Source organism: Panthera onca, chromosome F2, assembly GCF_046562875.1.
Source record: "Panthera onca isolate mPanOnc1 chromosome F2, mPanOnc1 haplotype 2, whole genome shotgun sequence".
Classification (NCBI taxonomy): Eukaryota; Metazoa; Chordata; class Mammalia; order Carnivora; family Felidae; genus Panthera; species Panthera onca.
Window position 1 is genome coordinate 18071946 of NC_138356.1, and position 18093 is coordinate 18090038.

An 18093-nucleotide genomic window follows, 5' to 3' on the forward strand; every position below is an offset into this window, starting at 1 on the left:
TGATCTCACAGTTAGTGAGTTCGAGCCGCGGATCAGGCTCTGTGTAGACAACTCAGAGCCTGAAGCCTGCTTCGGATTCTGTGTCTCCCTCTCTCTCTGCCCCTTTCCCACTCATGCTTTGTCTCTCTTCCTCTCTCAAAAATAAGCAAACATGAAATATATATAAATACATATATACACATACATATTCATATAAATATATAAATGTATGTATATACCTGGGAAATGCAAATCAAAACCACAACAAGAAACCACCTTAAACCTATCAGAACATCTATTATCCAAAAGATAAGAAATAACAAGTGTTGGCAAGGATGTAGAGAAAAGGGAACTCTTGTACAGTTTACAATGTAGCACAGCTACTATTGAAAACAGTATGGAGGTTCTTCAAAAGATTAAAAGTAGAGCTACAATATAATCCATCAATTCCACTAATGGATATCTCTACAAAGAAATGAAAACACTAATTTGAAAAGATAGATGATCCCTATGTTTACTGCAGCATTATTTACAATAGACAAGATACAGGAACAATCTCCAAGTCTACTGGTAGATGAATGGATAAGGAAGATAGGATATTTATGTACAATGGAACACTACTCAGTCATATAAAACAAATCTTGTTATCTGCAACAACATGGATGAATCTTGTGGGTATTATGCTAAATGAGATAAGACAGAGAAAGACAAATACTGCATGATTTCACTTACATGTGGAGTCCAAAAAACAAAAAAACAAACAAAAGGAAACAAAGCCCCTGACTCCTAGATAAAGAAAACAGACTGGTGGCTGACAGAGGGATGAAGATGTGGAGGTGCAAAACAGGTCCAGGGCATTAAGAGGTATAAATTTTCAGTTATAAAATAAGTCTTGGGGATGTAATACCAAGTATGGGGAATATAGCTATAATTTTGTATTAACTTTGTAAGGTAATAGATGGTAGATTTATTACAGTGACCATCCTGCAATGTACACAAATGCTGAATCACTATGTTGTACACCTGATACTAATATTGTCAATTATATTCAACAAACAAATACATAAAAAAAAGTTTGGAACTCTCCAATTTATGGAATAAATAAAACCACTAGATTCGGAGAAAGAGGAAAATGAAAACTTTAGCTACTCTCTATGGATTATCAAACTGTACTAATAAGCAACAGCCTTCAATTGTATTTAAGACACCATGCTTATCAACAGGGGCTCTAGAAAAACCAAACTTAAAAAAAAAAAAGATTTAAAGAGCACCTATAACATAACGTATGTAGAGTAACAGTACTATCATAAACACTTTGTCTGCAAATAGATATTTTCTTGAAAAGTTGTGCATAAACTATTTTCTGATTTTCTGATATAAACATGTAAGTTAATGTCCATAGAAAAATCACATTACAGAAACTCTGAAGTGTATATTCTCATAAAATGAATATTCATGTAATAACAATTTCAACACTGCTTTGCAAATTTAGGTTTTCATATGTTGGCTTTGTTTTCTCCAACTAGAATACAGCTTATCAAGCATTTGAGCATGTTTAGTATTTTCAAAAACAGATTTACATTTATCTTGTCTGATCCTCAATCTCCCCATAAGGGACAATGGAGAGTAAAATAAATGTAATCTCTTTAAATATACAGAACAGTATTAAAACAATTTTGTAATGAGAATCTATCATCTGAGGAGAAAGGAAATTTTTACTAGTAGTATTTCCTTTTAAATTTGTGCTTCCAAAAATTTTATATATTGAATAAATCTGCATTTAATTTGCATTTAATCTACAAAAATAGTAATCCCAATTTAAATGATTTTTGTGATATCTGGTTCCCTATGAATTTATATTTCACAGTCGTCTAAACAGTACTTTAAAAAGTTGCATTCAAAAATCTCTAAGTAAATGAATACAGTCTTTCAAAATAATCTAATGGCAATCCAAATGCTTCATCATCAAATGAAAGACTTTTGGGTTAGTATGGAAGCAAAAGTTCCTAAAGTTGGGTTTTTTTAATCTCCTTCATTTGTAGTTCCTGAAGATAATGGGAAAAAACTATCAAAAAATAGCAACTACTCCTACCTAGTTAAATGCCTTCCGTTATTTTAACAGATATAAGACAAACTAAAATTTGGCAATATATATGTACCAGAAATTATTTCCTGTCCAAAATTTGGCCCCAATATAAAAACTTTTCACTTAAAATATCAAGGCTTTATTCAGTCTTATTCCCATAATATCCTATGTGAATTTTAATAGATACTGTAGATTAGTAATAAAGTGTGATTGTTTTAACCATCTCAAATCTCTGGGAAAATGATAATATATCTGTTCTGTGAGCTAATGAATTATCAATCTTTAGTTAAGACTAAATATAAAATTTATAAGAATTATAAATAAGTAAAAGGTACTGGGGGATACAGGCTTCTAGTTATGGAATAGATAAATCACGGTAATGAAAAGTATAGTCAATGGCATTTTAATAGCATTGTATGGTGACAGATGCCAGCTACACTTGTGGTGAGCAGAGCATAATGTACAGAGTTGTCAGATCACTATGTCGTACACCGTACAGAGTTGTCAGATCACTATGTCGTACACCTGAAACAAATGTAACATTGTGCGCCAACTATACTTCAGTTTCAAAAAATTGTAACAATTAAAATGTAACCTGCCTATCAAACACATAGTTGAAAGCTAACTAGCATAAAAGCGAGGGTTTCTAAAATGTATAATGTCCCAACCAAGACAATAAAATAACAACTGGTAAATGGAAACAAGCACCAATTAAGTCCAGTAAAACATAAATACCATTTTTAAATATTCAATTATTTGAAAGTGAAAACAAAAGATCACGAACTGATACACCTGCATTATATGTGCAGCCATGGCTGGAAAACTCCCTAATTTATTAGTTCTACCAAGTCTCTGGAAATATTTTAGCACCACATGACCATTCAGACCCGGGGATAAAACTTCAGAAATAAAATATACACATTAGAAAAATAATACAAAGCAAAAATTAAAATGTCAAATTCCTAAAATACAACCTTAAAAATATAATCCTTACTAATAATAGCCTCTTTAAAGTACCCAAGACTTCGATGGCTTAAAACCATATATATAAAGTATATTTTGCAACTTTCTTTTAAGATAACCAAATTTATTATTACATGCCATATACACAATGGCAAAATTATTGTGAGGGCCAAATTAACTCAAGACAACTAGAATCACTCAACCAGTATAAATTCCTTGAAGGCAGGAGCTGTGTCTTAATTTGATTTTGTATTCTCAGTGTTTACCCAGTGCTTAGTATTTCATAAGTACACGTTAGTTAAATGGGTAAATGGAAAAAAAAGCAGCATAGCTGACTCTTGAACAATGTGAGGGTCAGGGGCACTGATCACCACATACTTGAAATCCACATAGAACTTTAACTCCCAAAAACTTAACTACTAATACCCTACTGTTGACTAGAAGCCTTACAACAACATAAACATTCAACTAACACGTATTTTGTATTATATATGTATTATATACTGTATTCTTATAATCAAATAAACTAGTGAAAAGAAAATGTTACTAAGAAAATCGTAAAGAGGTGGGGCACCTGGTTGGCTCAGTCGGTTAAGCTTCCAACCTTGGCTATTGGCACAGAGCCTGCTTTGGATCCTCTGTTCCCCTTTCTCTGTCCTTCCCTCACTCGTTCTCTCCCTCTCAATAAATACATAAACTTAAAACAAAGAAAAAAGAAAATAATAAGGGGTGGGTGCCTGGGTGGCTCAGTGGAGTAGGCATCTGACTCTTGATCTTGGCTCAGGTCACGATCTTGCAGTTCATGAGTTTAACTCCTGCACTTGGCTATGCAGTGTCAATATGGAGCCTGCTTGGGATTCTCTCTGAACATCCCTGGCTCGTTCGCTCGCTCCCTCTCTCTCTCAAGACAGAAAAGACAGAAAGAAAGGAAAGATAGGAAAGGAAGAATGAGGGAAGGAGGGAATCATAAGGAAGAGAAAATACATTTACACTACTGTACCTGAACTTAGTGAAAAAAGTTCACATGTAACTGGGCCTACTTAGTTCAAAGCACTATTGTTTAAGGGTTAACTGTTCACAACAATACACGAATATTATTTTACGTTCTGAAAAACCTTCCAGGGTATTAATAATCTGATTTAACATGAAACAAGCGAAATACCTAACAATGCCTAAATGCAGAACATACCTCAATTTGCATCTTCAGATGCGTCTTGAAGTTTGACAACAAAGTAAGAAATATGGAAAGAGAAAGCTCAAAAACCTCTGGAACAGATGAGACTCCATTTTTTGAGAGTGCAACACAGAGATACTGCTTAATAGCATTAATAAACATTTCATTTGTCCTGAAAACAGGTCCTGCATTCTGCAGAATGGATAGAAGTAACTGCAATGAAAGAATCTTGGATCGTAACTCATGAGACCTAAAATGTAAAAGAGAGGGCAAAGTATATGGACAAATTTAGTGTTATGGTATTAAAAGCTGTTCCAAAGATATTTCCTGGTACCACATAATTTCACCAAATTTTAAATAGAGAGGAACAGAAAAGTCTACAATGTAAACAAAGTACAGTATATGAATAATACTAATACTTCGCCATTAGTAATGGGTTAGTTCCCCTTATGTTCTCAAGAAGCACATAATTTCATAAACTTTTTAAATGGAAAACAATCATCCACACATATTTAAAATCAACATACTGTTCCACGAGACAAGAAAAATAAAGATTTATTCCTTCTTCCTTTCTTTCACAAGTGTATTTCACTTTTTAGAAAATATCACGAACTCTTCTCAGATTAAGTACCATATTTAGTATATAATAGTTCCATAGTATATAATAGTTTCATATATAATGTGCTTTTTTCCTAGGCATGCTACTCAAAAATCCTAAAAAAGTTTTGGTTATATGACCAAGTTACAGGACTACTTCAAGGTTACTTTTTCAATAACCACTTAAGTTGTTTTCTTTTTTGAAATACAAAGAGGCTTTCAGAACATTTATCTCTTAAAGTTTACCCATTTATTCCAAATATTTTAAATAATGAAAAGCAAAAAACTACCCTTTCAGCTTAAATTTTCACTTTTTTCTCTGAACAATACACCATGCCATATTCTACTCAGTATCTAGCATTATAATTATCAGATTTCACAAATATAATTTCTCTCCCATTAAAGCAGGCATCTTAAGTCCAACAGACGAGGAAGATTGGATCCCAGGCAACTTTTCAAATGCAGAACACACTTAAACGTTCTAGCAGCTAATTCTTTTTATTCCAAATGCTATTATCAGTCGCATTCACACCACAGACAGTAAACTTAATTGTTCCTGATTTCTACTGTAAAAATTTTATAGTTTTTAAGTGCCGAGTAATTCAAGGACCTAAGAAACTCTAACAAGGAATATTTAATTTCATGTAAGTGGGAACCACACAAATATTACCATCTTTGAAATAACTGGAACCAATAATATCATGGCTCATTATTACATATCAACTTTCCAAGATGGCTATGCCTCTGAATCTATGTATGTGCAGCAAATATAGTATAACACACACACACACACACACACACACACACACACACACACACACACCTTAAATAAATCAAGTTAGAAACAGTGAGAAGATTTTAAATAGCTATAGGAAAACATGGCATGGGTGAAGTATCTCCCCTTCATGTTGAAGCCTTCCAAGGCTTTTGTTATGGCTACTTCCTAGTCTAGCTAATTTACCATCTTTTTTGCTCAATTCCAATAGTTATTAAAACCTGCAGCCTACTATTCTCTAACACATGAGTTTCTGTTATAAGTTATTTTTGTATCCCCAGCTCTAACAAAATGCCTTGTACCTAGCACGTGCTCAATGTAACTCATGGATCATCTAAACATTTATTAACTACCTACTATCTATAAGGCATTAATTAATAAAGAAATGACCAAATGATTGTCTTATGACACAATAAAGTACACTTTTATAGGCAAAAGATGCTAGAAATTTCAGGTCTGCAGATTTTAATGGGGTAGTTTCAAACTATGAATCAAGCTTAACAAACATTTCCTGGATCATCATCTTAGCAACATCACAAAGTATCAAGAGAAGCAAAGACAAAAAAACAAAACAAAACAAAAACATAACTACAAAAAGCCATTAATTTTAGAAAAAAATCATTCAAGAGAGAAAACCATATATTCTTTAGAAAAGAAGAGTTTAGAAAATTTAATTTCTTCAGTATTCAATTCCAATGTTTAATGTCCCTGATGATCAAGGTCTTTTCTATGTTCAAAATTTCCTAATATTTGGTTTGAACCCACAGAGTAGAAGGATAATTTACATTATTCCTTATAAGAATCCTTTGTAATATTAAAGATTTCAGATCTCCAAAACTATATTCTTTTTATAGAGCTAAATGAATACCCTTCCCCCATAGTACTCCTCAAAATTCATCTATTTTGTGTTCTTTTCATTTTGGGCACTTTAAAGAATTCTCCCTTTTCTGTTTATAGTTTTTCAAATCACACCTTTTTACATCTGACTTGGAAAACTAAACATCTGAGACTTTTAAGATTAGTAACATTTTCAAATCAAGGCAAAGATGGCCTTCAGCAATAACACCAAATTCTTAAGTTACTACCTCCTTAAAGTCTTTAACAATTCAGAATGAGATGGTTATTTTTCTTTTCATAGTGAGAATAAAAAATTGAAAAAATTTTGAATACATTTTTGTAACATACATAGGGTATAATCAAATTTACATTGCAATCTGAACAACTTTAATCCTTTTTCTGTAGAGTTTGTATTTTCAAAATAAAGAAAAATCAGTAAGTTATATCTCTGACTCCCAGGATTTGGGCCTAAAATGATTTTAGAACTTTTGGCTTTGGGGCTTAAAAGACGTTTCTCACTGAATCAGTACAATGTGACAAAATAAAACTATAGAAAATATAACAAATGTAACTGCTTCTAGTCTTTCTTCTCAGTTGACATTTAGAAACTGAAATGCTCTACAGTTTTAAAAAATGAAGTAGCATTGCTTACATTTCTCCACTATTTCAATATTCTTTTCTCAAAGTCACTCAGGCCTTCTTTAAGATTTCTTTCTCCAGAAAGTTCTCCTAAAATTGTCATGCTATATTACATCATGCTGCAACATTAAGAGTGTCCAAACCCAGTCTTAAGCAAGAATCAGTTACATTTGACTCACAGGAAATGAAAGATATTTGACAACTTATGACTTACAAATGGCACTTTCCTATGGCTTAAACTTACACATTCGACAGGAACCAGACAAGTGACTCCTATCTCTAAGTATTCCCTGCTCCCCACAGAGAAAGGTATCATGGCATTTTTCAGACCTTAGTGAATACATAATACCTTTCATTATGAATTTTAAAATTTATTTCTCTTAGTTTTCTTAACTTTCAACTGGTAGCTTTCAGAAACCTAGCATGAGGCTACATATAACAGGGCTATTTTAACTCCAAAGTTATTTATAATATTGAAATAAGAATTCTTTCAATCATTCAATATTTATTGAGCACCTATTATGTACCAAGCACAATCCCCTAATGTTGCTGGTATACTTTGGGAAATAGTATAAGTTATCTAGCAATTTTGGAACTATTTTTCAAGTACATTTTTTAAAAGGCAAAATAATCCTGGGGCGCCTGGGTGGCTCCGTCGGTTGAGTGTCTGACTTCGGCTCAGGTCATGATCTCATGGTCTGTGAGTTCAAGCCCCGTGTCGGGCTCTGTGCTGACAGCTCGGAGCCTGGAGCCAGCTTCAGATTCTGTCTCCATCTCTCTCTGCCCCTCCCCCACTTGCTCATGCTTGCTCTCTCTCTCTCTCAAAAATAAATAAACATTAAAAAAAATTTTAAAAAAAGGCAAAATAATCCTAAAATACATTTTTCAGGGTTCTACAGGACAAAAAGAACATAAGAAAATCCAAAGACTATCTTATAGTAAGTAAGTTTTCAAGATTAAATACTGTATGTGTCAAGCAGAATGGCCAATGACTTACTTTGGATCGGGTGGTCCATCTGACAGTGGTTTCATGGACAGTTTACACAATGACCTGAATACTAGAAAGGCATCCTTTTGTAAAATGTGGGAAAACTTAGCACCAGGTGAAGGTCCTGAAGAATTTCCAGATTCCTAAACAAGTTAATATACCATGTAAATAGAGACATTTGACAGTGTAAAATCATTTCAGCCTTCTATGTATTCTATTCAGTTCAGTAATACAGGGGGTTCTATTGGAAAAAAAACCTGATGAAGAATTTGCCACATTGCTTCTCTTTAATCTGTCATACCACCCTAGCTCCCCAACAATAAATACCTTAAAAAAATAAATTATTTAAAAATATTCTCTTTGCTACCAAAAACTCTTCAAAATTTATCCATTTCATACCATTACTAACAAAATCTAGCACATCATGCCCTGACAAGACACCTCATCCATTGCCTAAACCATGCTTTTTACTACCTGTCATTTGGTGTTTTCTGTTTTTGTCCTATTTTAGCTATTTTGCACAGATAGACATAAGACAGCAGAAACTGTCAAGGCAATGTTTAAAACTTATTAACTGATGAAGGTCAACAAGGCCAAGAAAGTTGAACCCTACATACGGGTCAATGATACAGGTTAGGACTTCCTTATCTAAAAGGATAAGAAGGGGCGCCTGGGTGGCTCAGTTGGTTAAGTGTCGACTTCAGCTCAGGTCATGATCTCACAGTTTATGGGTTCGAGCCTTGCGTTGGGCTCTGTGCTGACAGGTCAGAGCCTGGAGCCTGCTTCAGATTCTGTGTTTCCCTCTCACTCTGCTCCTCCCAACTCATGCTCTGTCTCTCTCTCTCTCTCTCTCAAAAGTAAATAAACATTAAAAAAAAAAAATTAAAAGGATAAGAATAAAAACACACTAAATATAGGGTAGGGGGGATCAGGAGAACCTTATCACTACCATAGTTCAGATTTCATTTAGCCCTGAATGAAAGTAAGATGAAGTTCTCTATTCTAAAAGTTCTTCCTCATCCAGTGATACTAGAATTGTCCTACAAATATATGATAAAAATGTTCTTTTTAAATGTAATTTCAATGGGGTGTACAAAGAGAAGATGTGAACACATATGAAACACAGCTTAGAGTTGGAAATTTAGCTCCCAATATACTTAGGGAATAAACTGCTTTGATTTATCAGTGAGAAAAAACTAAGTCTTTATTTCCCCAAACTGTAATCAGCAAGCATTATCAACTGGATACATTCACCACAAAGTGCTGGTAGCCTATAAATGTGTAAGATTAACAGGACATCTGCTGCCCCCCATTTATACCTGAGTATCATTGGAAGAGACAGACAATCTGTCATCAGGTAAAGATGGTGTATATGCAACAGAAATTGGTGTTCCTGGAATTCCATTTGCTTGGATATTTTCACTGTCGCTACCATCCTCTATAGTTCCAATGTTGCCATCTGCACTTGCATTTATAGTCGTCCTTTCTCCCATTTCTAAAATGGTAAGAATAAAAAAACATGCAAATATATCTGACTTAAGTATACTGAAAAGGCATAAAGAGTATTTAAAACGCAACAATGGCAGGAAAGCAATGTGAAATAGTATGAATTGGCACCATTTAAAGGTTAGTATACTTAGTAGTAAGTATGCATTTGGAATACATCCAAATACAATCCTTAAGTAGCTCTAGCTATGAAACACACTCAGCTGATGAAAGGCTAACTGGGATGTGCCAAAACAGAAGCTTGCTTTTAGTCTATATTATCATCTACTAAACTTGGTTCTAATGAATGCTAATTCCTTAAGATGTTAAGACAGTGTCTTCCAAAAAAAAAAAAAATATCCCATTATCAAGCAAGTTAGAGAAATACTGGGAAATAGCTTCCTTTATTAGTCTTTAATTTGCTCTCCAAAGAGAATATATGATATGCAGTGTTTCCAAAATTTATTTTACAATGAGCTCCTCTTCCCCTTTTTAGAATAGCTATTAATAACTCCATATTCTTTGGAACACATATATGGAAAAAATGGTCTATACCCCTGAATATTTTTTAGTATGTCACTCTGAATAATCATACTTTTAATTAACATAAACAGAAATAAATGATTTCTGGTAGAACAGATATTACAAATAATACCAAGTTTCGTAGCTACTCTAGATATAATTATGTTATTTTAAGAAAGAAATACATACATGTCTGTGGCCATAACTAGCAGGAAATTGCTCATTTCATGCTATCAATCAAAAGAGAACTATAAGCAAGGGAAATATACTATACTGAGTAGATTTTGAAATAGGAAAGACCTATGTTTCAATCGTGTCTTTCCCATTTAACTGGATAACTTATTTCATCTTTCTTTGTCTCAGTTTCTTCATCAGCAGCAAAAATAATGTTAATGAGGAATCACCAAAACACACATACCCTACACACACACAACACATAAAGAACATAAATGATTCACAATAAGTGGTAGCTATAATTCTGTAGATATATGGTAATATATGCCCAATTTCTGATTGATTCAGTAATGAAAGGAGTGTATCTCATGCCCCTAGTCTAAAGCTGCTTTCTGCTCTCCAAATTAGAATATCCTAGATAGATTAAACTGGATAATTTCAAAGCGTGTTTTGCAATTAACAACTGGTACATGAAGATACTGATAAAATATATTTGGGAAGCTCTGTGCTGCACAAAATAAGACACTAGTTTTCCCAGTAGACCTTTCTGGAGCTTTAACATGCTAGTGTTAGACATGCTAAATATACTATCCTAATATATATATTATGTGTATAATATATATGTATTTATGTGCTAAATGCTATTGCAGCTTTTAAATACGTGTTATTTATTACATATATCTTACATATATGTTTAATAGCAAAGAATTCTCTGGAAGAAGTAAAAAAATTTAATAACGACTATCAGAAATGGATAATCCCTCAAAGCTTATTCCATTTTCTCTCAGTACCTAATTACACCTTCTCCCACTGCCTCCCCCCACCACTTTCCCTTAACAAATGACTTTCACATTCTACGTAGTTAAGAAGTCAGGCAACTCAACTAAGAAGTAGGTAGGCTACCTCAATCTCCCTTGTCCTACCATAAAGCTCCTTGACACCAATAATTTTTTCCCCCTCTTATTTCAGGGGAAAAAATATTCCTTTGCATTTCTAAAGTGAACTATTCATTCACCCTCAAATTCATCTCTTCTTGCATTCATTTGTGTCTTCCCTCCCCAAGTATTCTCTTATAACATTACATTTTCATGTATATGACTGAATCTTCCTCATAACATACTCAAATCTCACTGGAAAAAAATCTTCCTTTAACTCTTGCTATACCTCTGCTACTGCCCATTTTTCTCCTTTTTATCAAATTTCTAAGAGGAATAATCAATATTCACCGATGATACTTTCCTTCTTCCCTTCCTAGTATATTCCTCAAAAGAAATCAAGAACATTCTATGATTTTATTTTCAGGTTTTGAAGCCAGACATCCTAGAGTTGGAATCTTCATTTTACTGCTTCCTACAAGTTAACTTAAAATCTCTCAATTTTCTCATTGTAAAAAAGAGAACAGTACCAGCACCTAAACATCCCAGTGCTTGGGGAGGATTAAATGAATAAATGTAAATAAAGCAAATAAAGTCATTTGGGATATACAGAAAGTACTTAATAGAGTTAGATATTATTATTCTCTCTGTTTTCTCTTCTAACTGTTCCCTAAACATTAAGTGTAGACTTTTGTTTTCAAGATGGTAAATAGAGTCAATTAAAAATTAACTTCTCCTTTGATAAATCCCACTGAAATTACTAGGAGAAATATAAACAAGAGACAGATGTGATGTTTCTAACATTATTGCTATATTTCATCAGTAAGTTTGATAATTGTTGGTCTGGTATTTTTCACTGGTATGAAAAAATTCAAGTTAAGACTGATTTGAAAAAAAAAAAAGTAAAATCACACCCAGGCGCGCGCGCGCGCACACACACACACACACACACACACACACACACACACTCGTATACTTAATTTGACAGAGTATCCTCCAAAAAACAATAGCAATTATCATACCTACTAGTGAAATACAGCAATAATGTTAAAAACAAAATGAGGTTCGAACCAATGTTATATAATAGAAACAAAAGGACAAAAATGAGGAATAAATACTGTAAAAGAAAAAAATACAAAATATATTTTTCACCAAGAAAACCCAAGATTATCCAATAAAAAACGCTTAGAAAATATCAGAGTTCAGAAGATGAATAAATAGGCGGTAAATATGGAAAACAAGGGTTTTTCTATATTCCAATTAAATTAGGAAGTGGGAACTGTTTGTGGCCATTGCTTAAGTGCCACCAGTCAAAATGAAGTTCAATCCCTTTGTGACTTCTGACCAGATCAAGAACTGTAAAAGTCATTTCAATGCACCTTCCCATATTTGCAGGGAGATTCTCCTCTTTCCAAAGAGCTGACACAGAAGTACACAGTTCGATCCACACACACCCAGAGGATGAGGAAGTACAGGCTGTATGAGGACACAACAGAGGTCAGCAAACTGGCAAAGTAGCTCAGGTGTATGGGAAGAAATACGTCATCTACACTTAGCAAATGAGTGACAGAAGACAAATGGCACAGCTGCCCACATGGGCATTCACCCTAGCAGGATGGTTATCACTAGACTAAAACAGGACAAAGACCACAAAAAGATCGTTGAACATAAAGTCAAATCTCACCAAGAAAGAAAAAGGACAAATATAAGGAAGAAATAACTGAGAAGATGCAGTAATAAAGTAATCTTATATATGACTTTATAAACTTAAAATGAAAAAAATAAATTAGGAAGTGTGGGAAAAAACTCATCCAAAATACTATCAAAACTGAAACAAAAAAGGGGCACCTGGGTGGCTCAGTCGGTTAAGCATCTGACTTCAGCTCAGGTCATGATCTCATGGTCTGTGAATTCGAGCCTCACATTGGGCTCTGTGCTGACAGCCTGGAGCCTGCTTCACATCTGTGTGTGTGTGTGTCTCTGTCCCTCCCCCACTTGTGTTCTGTCTCCCTCCCTCCCTCCCTCCCTCAAAAAATAAATGACATTAAAAAAATTTTTTGTTTAAAACAACTAGAACAAAAAACAGAGAGATAATTTAACAGGAAATGTGAAGGAGCCAAAGAAAGAAAACAATGAAATTTTACTGAGTGACATAGAAGATTTGACTGAATGAACTTCTGTGTCTGGATAAGAAGGTTTAATACTACAAAGAAGATGCAGCTCCCCAAGTTAAGAACACAATACAACTCCAATCACTAACTTTTTTTTAAATTGAATGAATTGGCTCTAAAGTTATGTAGCACACACTTAACAGATGTTTACAAAAACTGACTGGCAAGGGGATGGGGGACTTGCACTACAAAGACTAAAATGTACTATAAAATTAAAATATTTTAAACAATTCAGCACTGAATACAAATAAATAGCTCAATGTTACTACAGAGAAAACTCCAGCAGAATCATGTAGGATAAAATTGGCACTTCAAATTAATTGGGAAAGGATTATTCTATAGGTTAGCTATGCAATCTCATACTATATACGAAAAATTAATTTCAGATGAATTAAAGATCTGAATTCAAAAAATTAAAAAGGTATTAGAAAAATGTATAGCAGATTATTTCTGTAGTTTTGTGGTAAAATCCATTCTAAGCAAGACAAAAACAGAATTCACAAAGAAAAAGGCAGTATTTGTTCAATTTTTTATGTGGTCAAATATCTGCTCAGAACAATAACCTAAGCAAAGGCTAAACAAAATGAAAATAAAACAAAGACTAGAAAAAAATATTTAAAATACACTGAATAAGGGTTAATTTCTTAATATGAATAAATCTTGAAATCAGAACAGAGAAACCAAAAAACTGAAAGGAAATCGCTAGGAAGTCATGAATAGGCAATTCAGAAAAGTATAAATAACCCATAGATACTCAGTTGGACCATGAAACTGCCAACATTTAACCTACAAAAATAATGACTGCTCCCTGTGTTTTGACCCTACAAGTAATCAAAAACAAATTAAAATAAGATATAATCCATCTAGCAAAGTGATATTAAACAGCATTACATATAAATTTTAAATGCCCATACACTTTGATCAAAGTATTCCTTTTCTTAGAAGTGTATCCTAAAGTGCTAAAAGATATCTGTAACAAGAACGCTCTTCAGAGCAGTGTATCAAAGTCAAAAGACTTGGGAAAATAATAAACTGAAAGAAAATATTCATAAAATATATCACAATCTTATTTTAATATATTTTTTAAGTTGCACAATTTTACCTGTATTAGAGACAGAAGATACTTCAATTCATTTTTGTAAATCACTGAGCCCCATTAATAATGTAGACTTAAAAAAACCCTTACATTATAAATGATCAAAGACTGAGTTTTACCATGGCCAGTCCAATAGGTTTCTCCAACAAAAACAGGCTAATAATTAATATGGTATTTGTAAAACTATCGAAGAGTTCCATTCAGTGTCCTGGTTAAATGTATGGAGATATAGTTCATGATACTGAGGTCTATGCTTATATGAAACAATTATGGCAAAATGTATTTTAATATTAGTGTATTCGCCCCCCACCCTAAAAAATGCTTTCTGTAATGCTAGCTTTGGAAGAAAAATACCAATGATGAGTTTCAGCAGGACTTTAATAAATCACTTGATTAATTAAAAAAAAAAAAAAAAAATATCACAGAATCCTAATGTAAAAAGGATTCTTAAAAATTAAGGGAAAAAAATCAAGGATAACAGAAGGATGAAAACCTGATAGAATGAAGACATGAATAGATGATTCACTAAAAAAAGAAATACAATGGCCCTTACGTATGATATATTTAATTTCATTCATACAGAAATGCAAATTAAAACCCAACTAAGTAATGGATAAAGAAGATGTGGTACGCCTATACGATGGAATATTACTTAGCCATAAAAAAGAAGGGAGTCTTGCTTTTTGCAACAACATGGATGGATCTAGAGGGTGTAATGATAAGTGAAATAAGTGAGAAAAAGACAATTATCATATGATTTCACTCATATGTGGACTTTAAGAAACAAAACAAAGAAAGAAAAAAAATAAACAGACTCCATTTAAATATAGAGTACTGGAGGTTACCAAAGGGGAAGTGGGGGATGGGTGAAATAGGTGCAGGAGATTAAGAGTACACTTATGATGAGCCCTGAGTAATGTACAGAATTGCTGAATCACTACACTGAATACCTGAAACTAACAGAACACTGAATATTAAATGCACTAGAATTAAAAAAAAATAAACTAAGATAGAGTTCTCACCTAACAGGTTGGCAAAAATACAAAAGTTTAAATTCCACTGGCAATTATGGATAAAAAGGAATTCTCATACATTGCTGGTAAGAGTGCAAAATGGTGCAACACTTGTGAAGGGATATTCAGCAACAGCTAATTAATTTTCATACTCATTTACCACCTGACCCAGTAATCTCACTTCTATGAATCTTCCCTCAAGATAAACCCCCACAAATACAAAACAATACAGATGTATATGGCTACTCACTGCAGCAATATCTGTAATAGGAAAGCACTGGAAACAACCAAAGTTCCTGTCAGTAGTGGATTGGTTAAATCAACTATGATACATCCACGTAATAGAGTCAAGAGAAAAAAAAAATAAGGAAAATCTCTATCAACTGAAATAGAAGGATTCCTAGAATATATTAAATGAAAAAAAGGGGGACCAAAAAAAAAAAAAAAGGGGAGGAGACCTACAGTGTTTTGCCAAAGAGAAATAATCAGAATACTTGCTTATTACTCTGGGAGAAATACACACACACATAAAGGATAAACTAAAAGGTAATGAAAGTGGCTACCTATGGAAGGTATGTCAGCAAAGGAAGGAATGGATAAAAGAATTCTTTGAGTCAATATTTTATATAATTTTGACTTTGAATCATATATAGGATCTTCAATTAAATCAAAACAAAACAGGGGCGCCTGGGTGGCTAAGTCAGTTGAGTGTCTGACTCTTGACTTGGCTCAGGTCAAGTTTTTGCAAAAATCAGGTTGTGGGATTGAGTCCTGCATCAATCAAGCCCTGCTTAGTATTCCCTCTCTCTCCCTCTGCTCCTCTTCCCTGCTGGCTCTCTCTCTCTCTCTAAAATAAAAAATAAAAACAAAAATAAATTACATTAAATCAACAGTTAATACAGTTTACTACTGTAAATTCTGTAATTATAAATAGTATTATTATTCACCATTAGTAGAAAATGTACTAAATACATACGTAATTTTTTTTTTTTTTTGAACTTTAAATTAGTTGTTGCTGGTAATGATACACTGTTGCTGAGAATCTGGGATTTTACTGTGGGAAAAGGGAGATACAAATATGAAATGCTGGGAAAAGGGAGATACAAATATGAAATGCAGGAAGATGAAGAGAAACCTAGTGGCACTGGATGTGAACTGCAACTATCAATATGATTTGTGATTGTAGATCTATCTCACTACACTAGAAAGGCCAGGAAGTAACGACACCTCACTAGCACACCTAGTCTCTAAATACAATTGCCCACTAAAAAGAACAAAAACTCCTTAAAGAACTAACTGATTCCAGGGCTAAGGCAAGAGGAAGTCGAACATTTAACTTAAAACATCTCACTGTTCCAGAAAACAAGAAGTGCTCCAAGATAATGGAATCACATCACAAAGACACAGGAGCTGGATTCCTATTGGCCAAATCGGGAACAAAGAATAATGACGGTAAATGATTATAATACACTGAATAACAAAAGAATTCATGAGTTCACAGTATTATTTTTTTTAAGGGGAAGCACTCTTATCTATAGAAAAGTGTCAATTAATGTTAGAATCAAGAAATCACTATTTGGTAAACAATGTAGTATCTAAAGAAGTCAAGGATCATCAATGGATGCTAAAACCACTAAGTGGATGGATCCTCATATGACCTCAACCTATCACTCTCGAATTATTTCTTTCAGTTGACCCTTGAACAACACGGGGGTTAGGAGTGCTGACCCCTCAAATAGTTAAAAAGCCACATATAACTTATGACTTCACAAAACTTAACTACTAATAGCCTCTGTTGCCCAGACGTCTTACTGATAACATAAACAGTCGATAAACACATATTTTGTATATTACATGTATTATATATTGTATTCTTACAATCAAGTAAACTAGAAAAAATATAAAGAAAATCATTAAGAAAGAGAAAATACAAAGGCGCCTGGGTGGCTGAGTAGGTGCTGGACTCTTCAACTCAGCTCAGGTCTTGATCTCAGGGTCGTGAGTTCAAGGCTCGCACTGGGTGTGAAGCCCACTTAAAAAGAAAGATGGGGTACCTGGCTGAGTGTCCGACTTCAGCTCAGGTCATCATCTCATGGTTTGTGAGTTCAAGCCCTCCATCAGGCTCTGTGCTGTCAGTGCAGAGCCCACTTAGGATCTTCTCACTCTCTCTCTCTCTCTGCCCCTCCCCTGCTTGTTCTCTCTCTCTCAAAAATAAATAAACATTAAAAAAAGAAGAAAAATACATTCATAGTACTGTATTTATGGAAAAAAATCCACATATAGTGCACTCATGCAGTTCATTATTGAATGGTCAACTATGGTTATAAAGGGAAAAATGCTCCCTTACAATGAAGAGACCTAGTGCTCACCATTAACCAAGTGATCAAACATCATCACTAATATGGGTAACTTGTTATGTATCAATTAACATAACATGATGTAATAAGAAGTACCAACATTACCTATGCAGTATTCTTGCCAAATACATTTACTCTAAATCAGGAAACTACCCTATCAACTCAAAATATGTAACATTCGACAAGACAATTTCATACTCTTTAACAAAAGGTAAGTGTTATGAAAGATGGGGGGAAAGACAAGAGAACTTGTTCTAAACTAATGAGACCAAAGAGACACAATCAAATGCAGTGAGCGTACCCAGATTGGGCCCTGTACTTAAAAAGGAAAAGGAAAAAAAGGATATAAGAGAGACGATTTG

At 33.7% G+C, this 18093-nt stretch overlaps 1 protein-coding gene across 4 annotated transcripts in view; it reads right to left on the bottom strand.

Moving 5' to 3' along the window:
• ARFGEF1 (ARF guanine nucleotide exchange factor 1) overlaps positions 1 to 18093 on the bottom strand; it is a 149792-nt gene that overhangs the window by 60285 nt on the left and 71414 nt on the right. For all 4 annotated transcript variants that reach the window (XM_060610667.3, XM_060610668.3, XM_060610669.3 and 1 more), the window contains 3 exons: positions 9358 to 9533; positions 8048 to 8181; positions 4218 to 4452 (listed from right to left, as the gene is read on the bottom strand). In XM_060610667.3, the coding sequence (XP_060466650.1) occupies positions 4218 to 4452; positions 8048 to 8181; positions 9358 to 9533 (545 nt within the window). The remainder of the gene's footprint in view (positions 1 to 4217; positions 4453 to 8047; positions 8182 to 9357; positions 9534 to 18093) is intronic.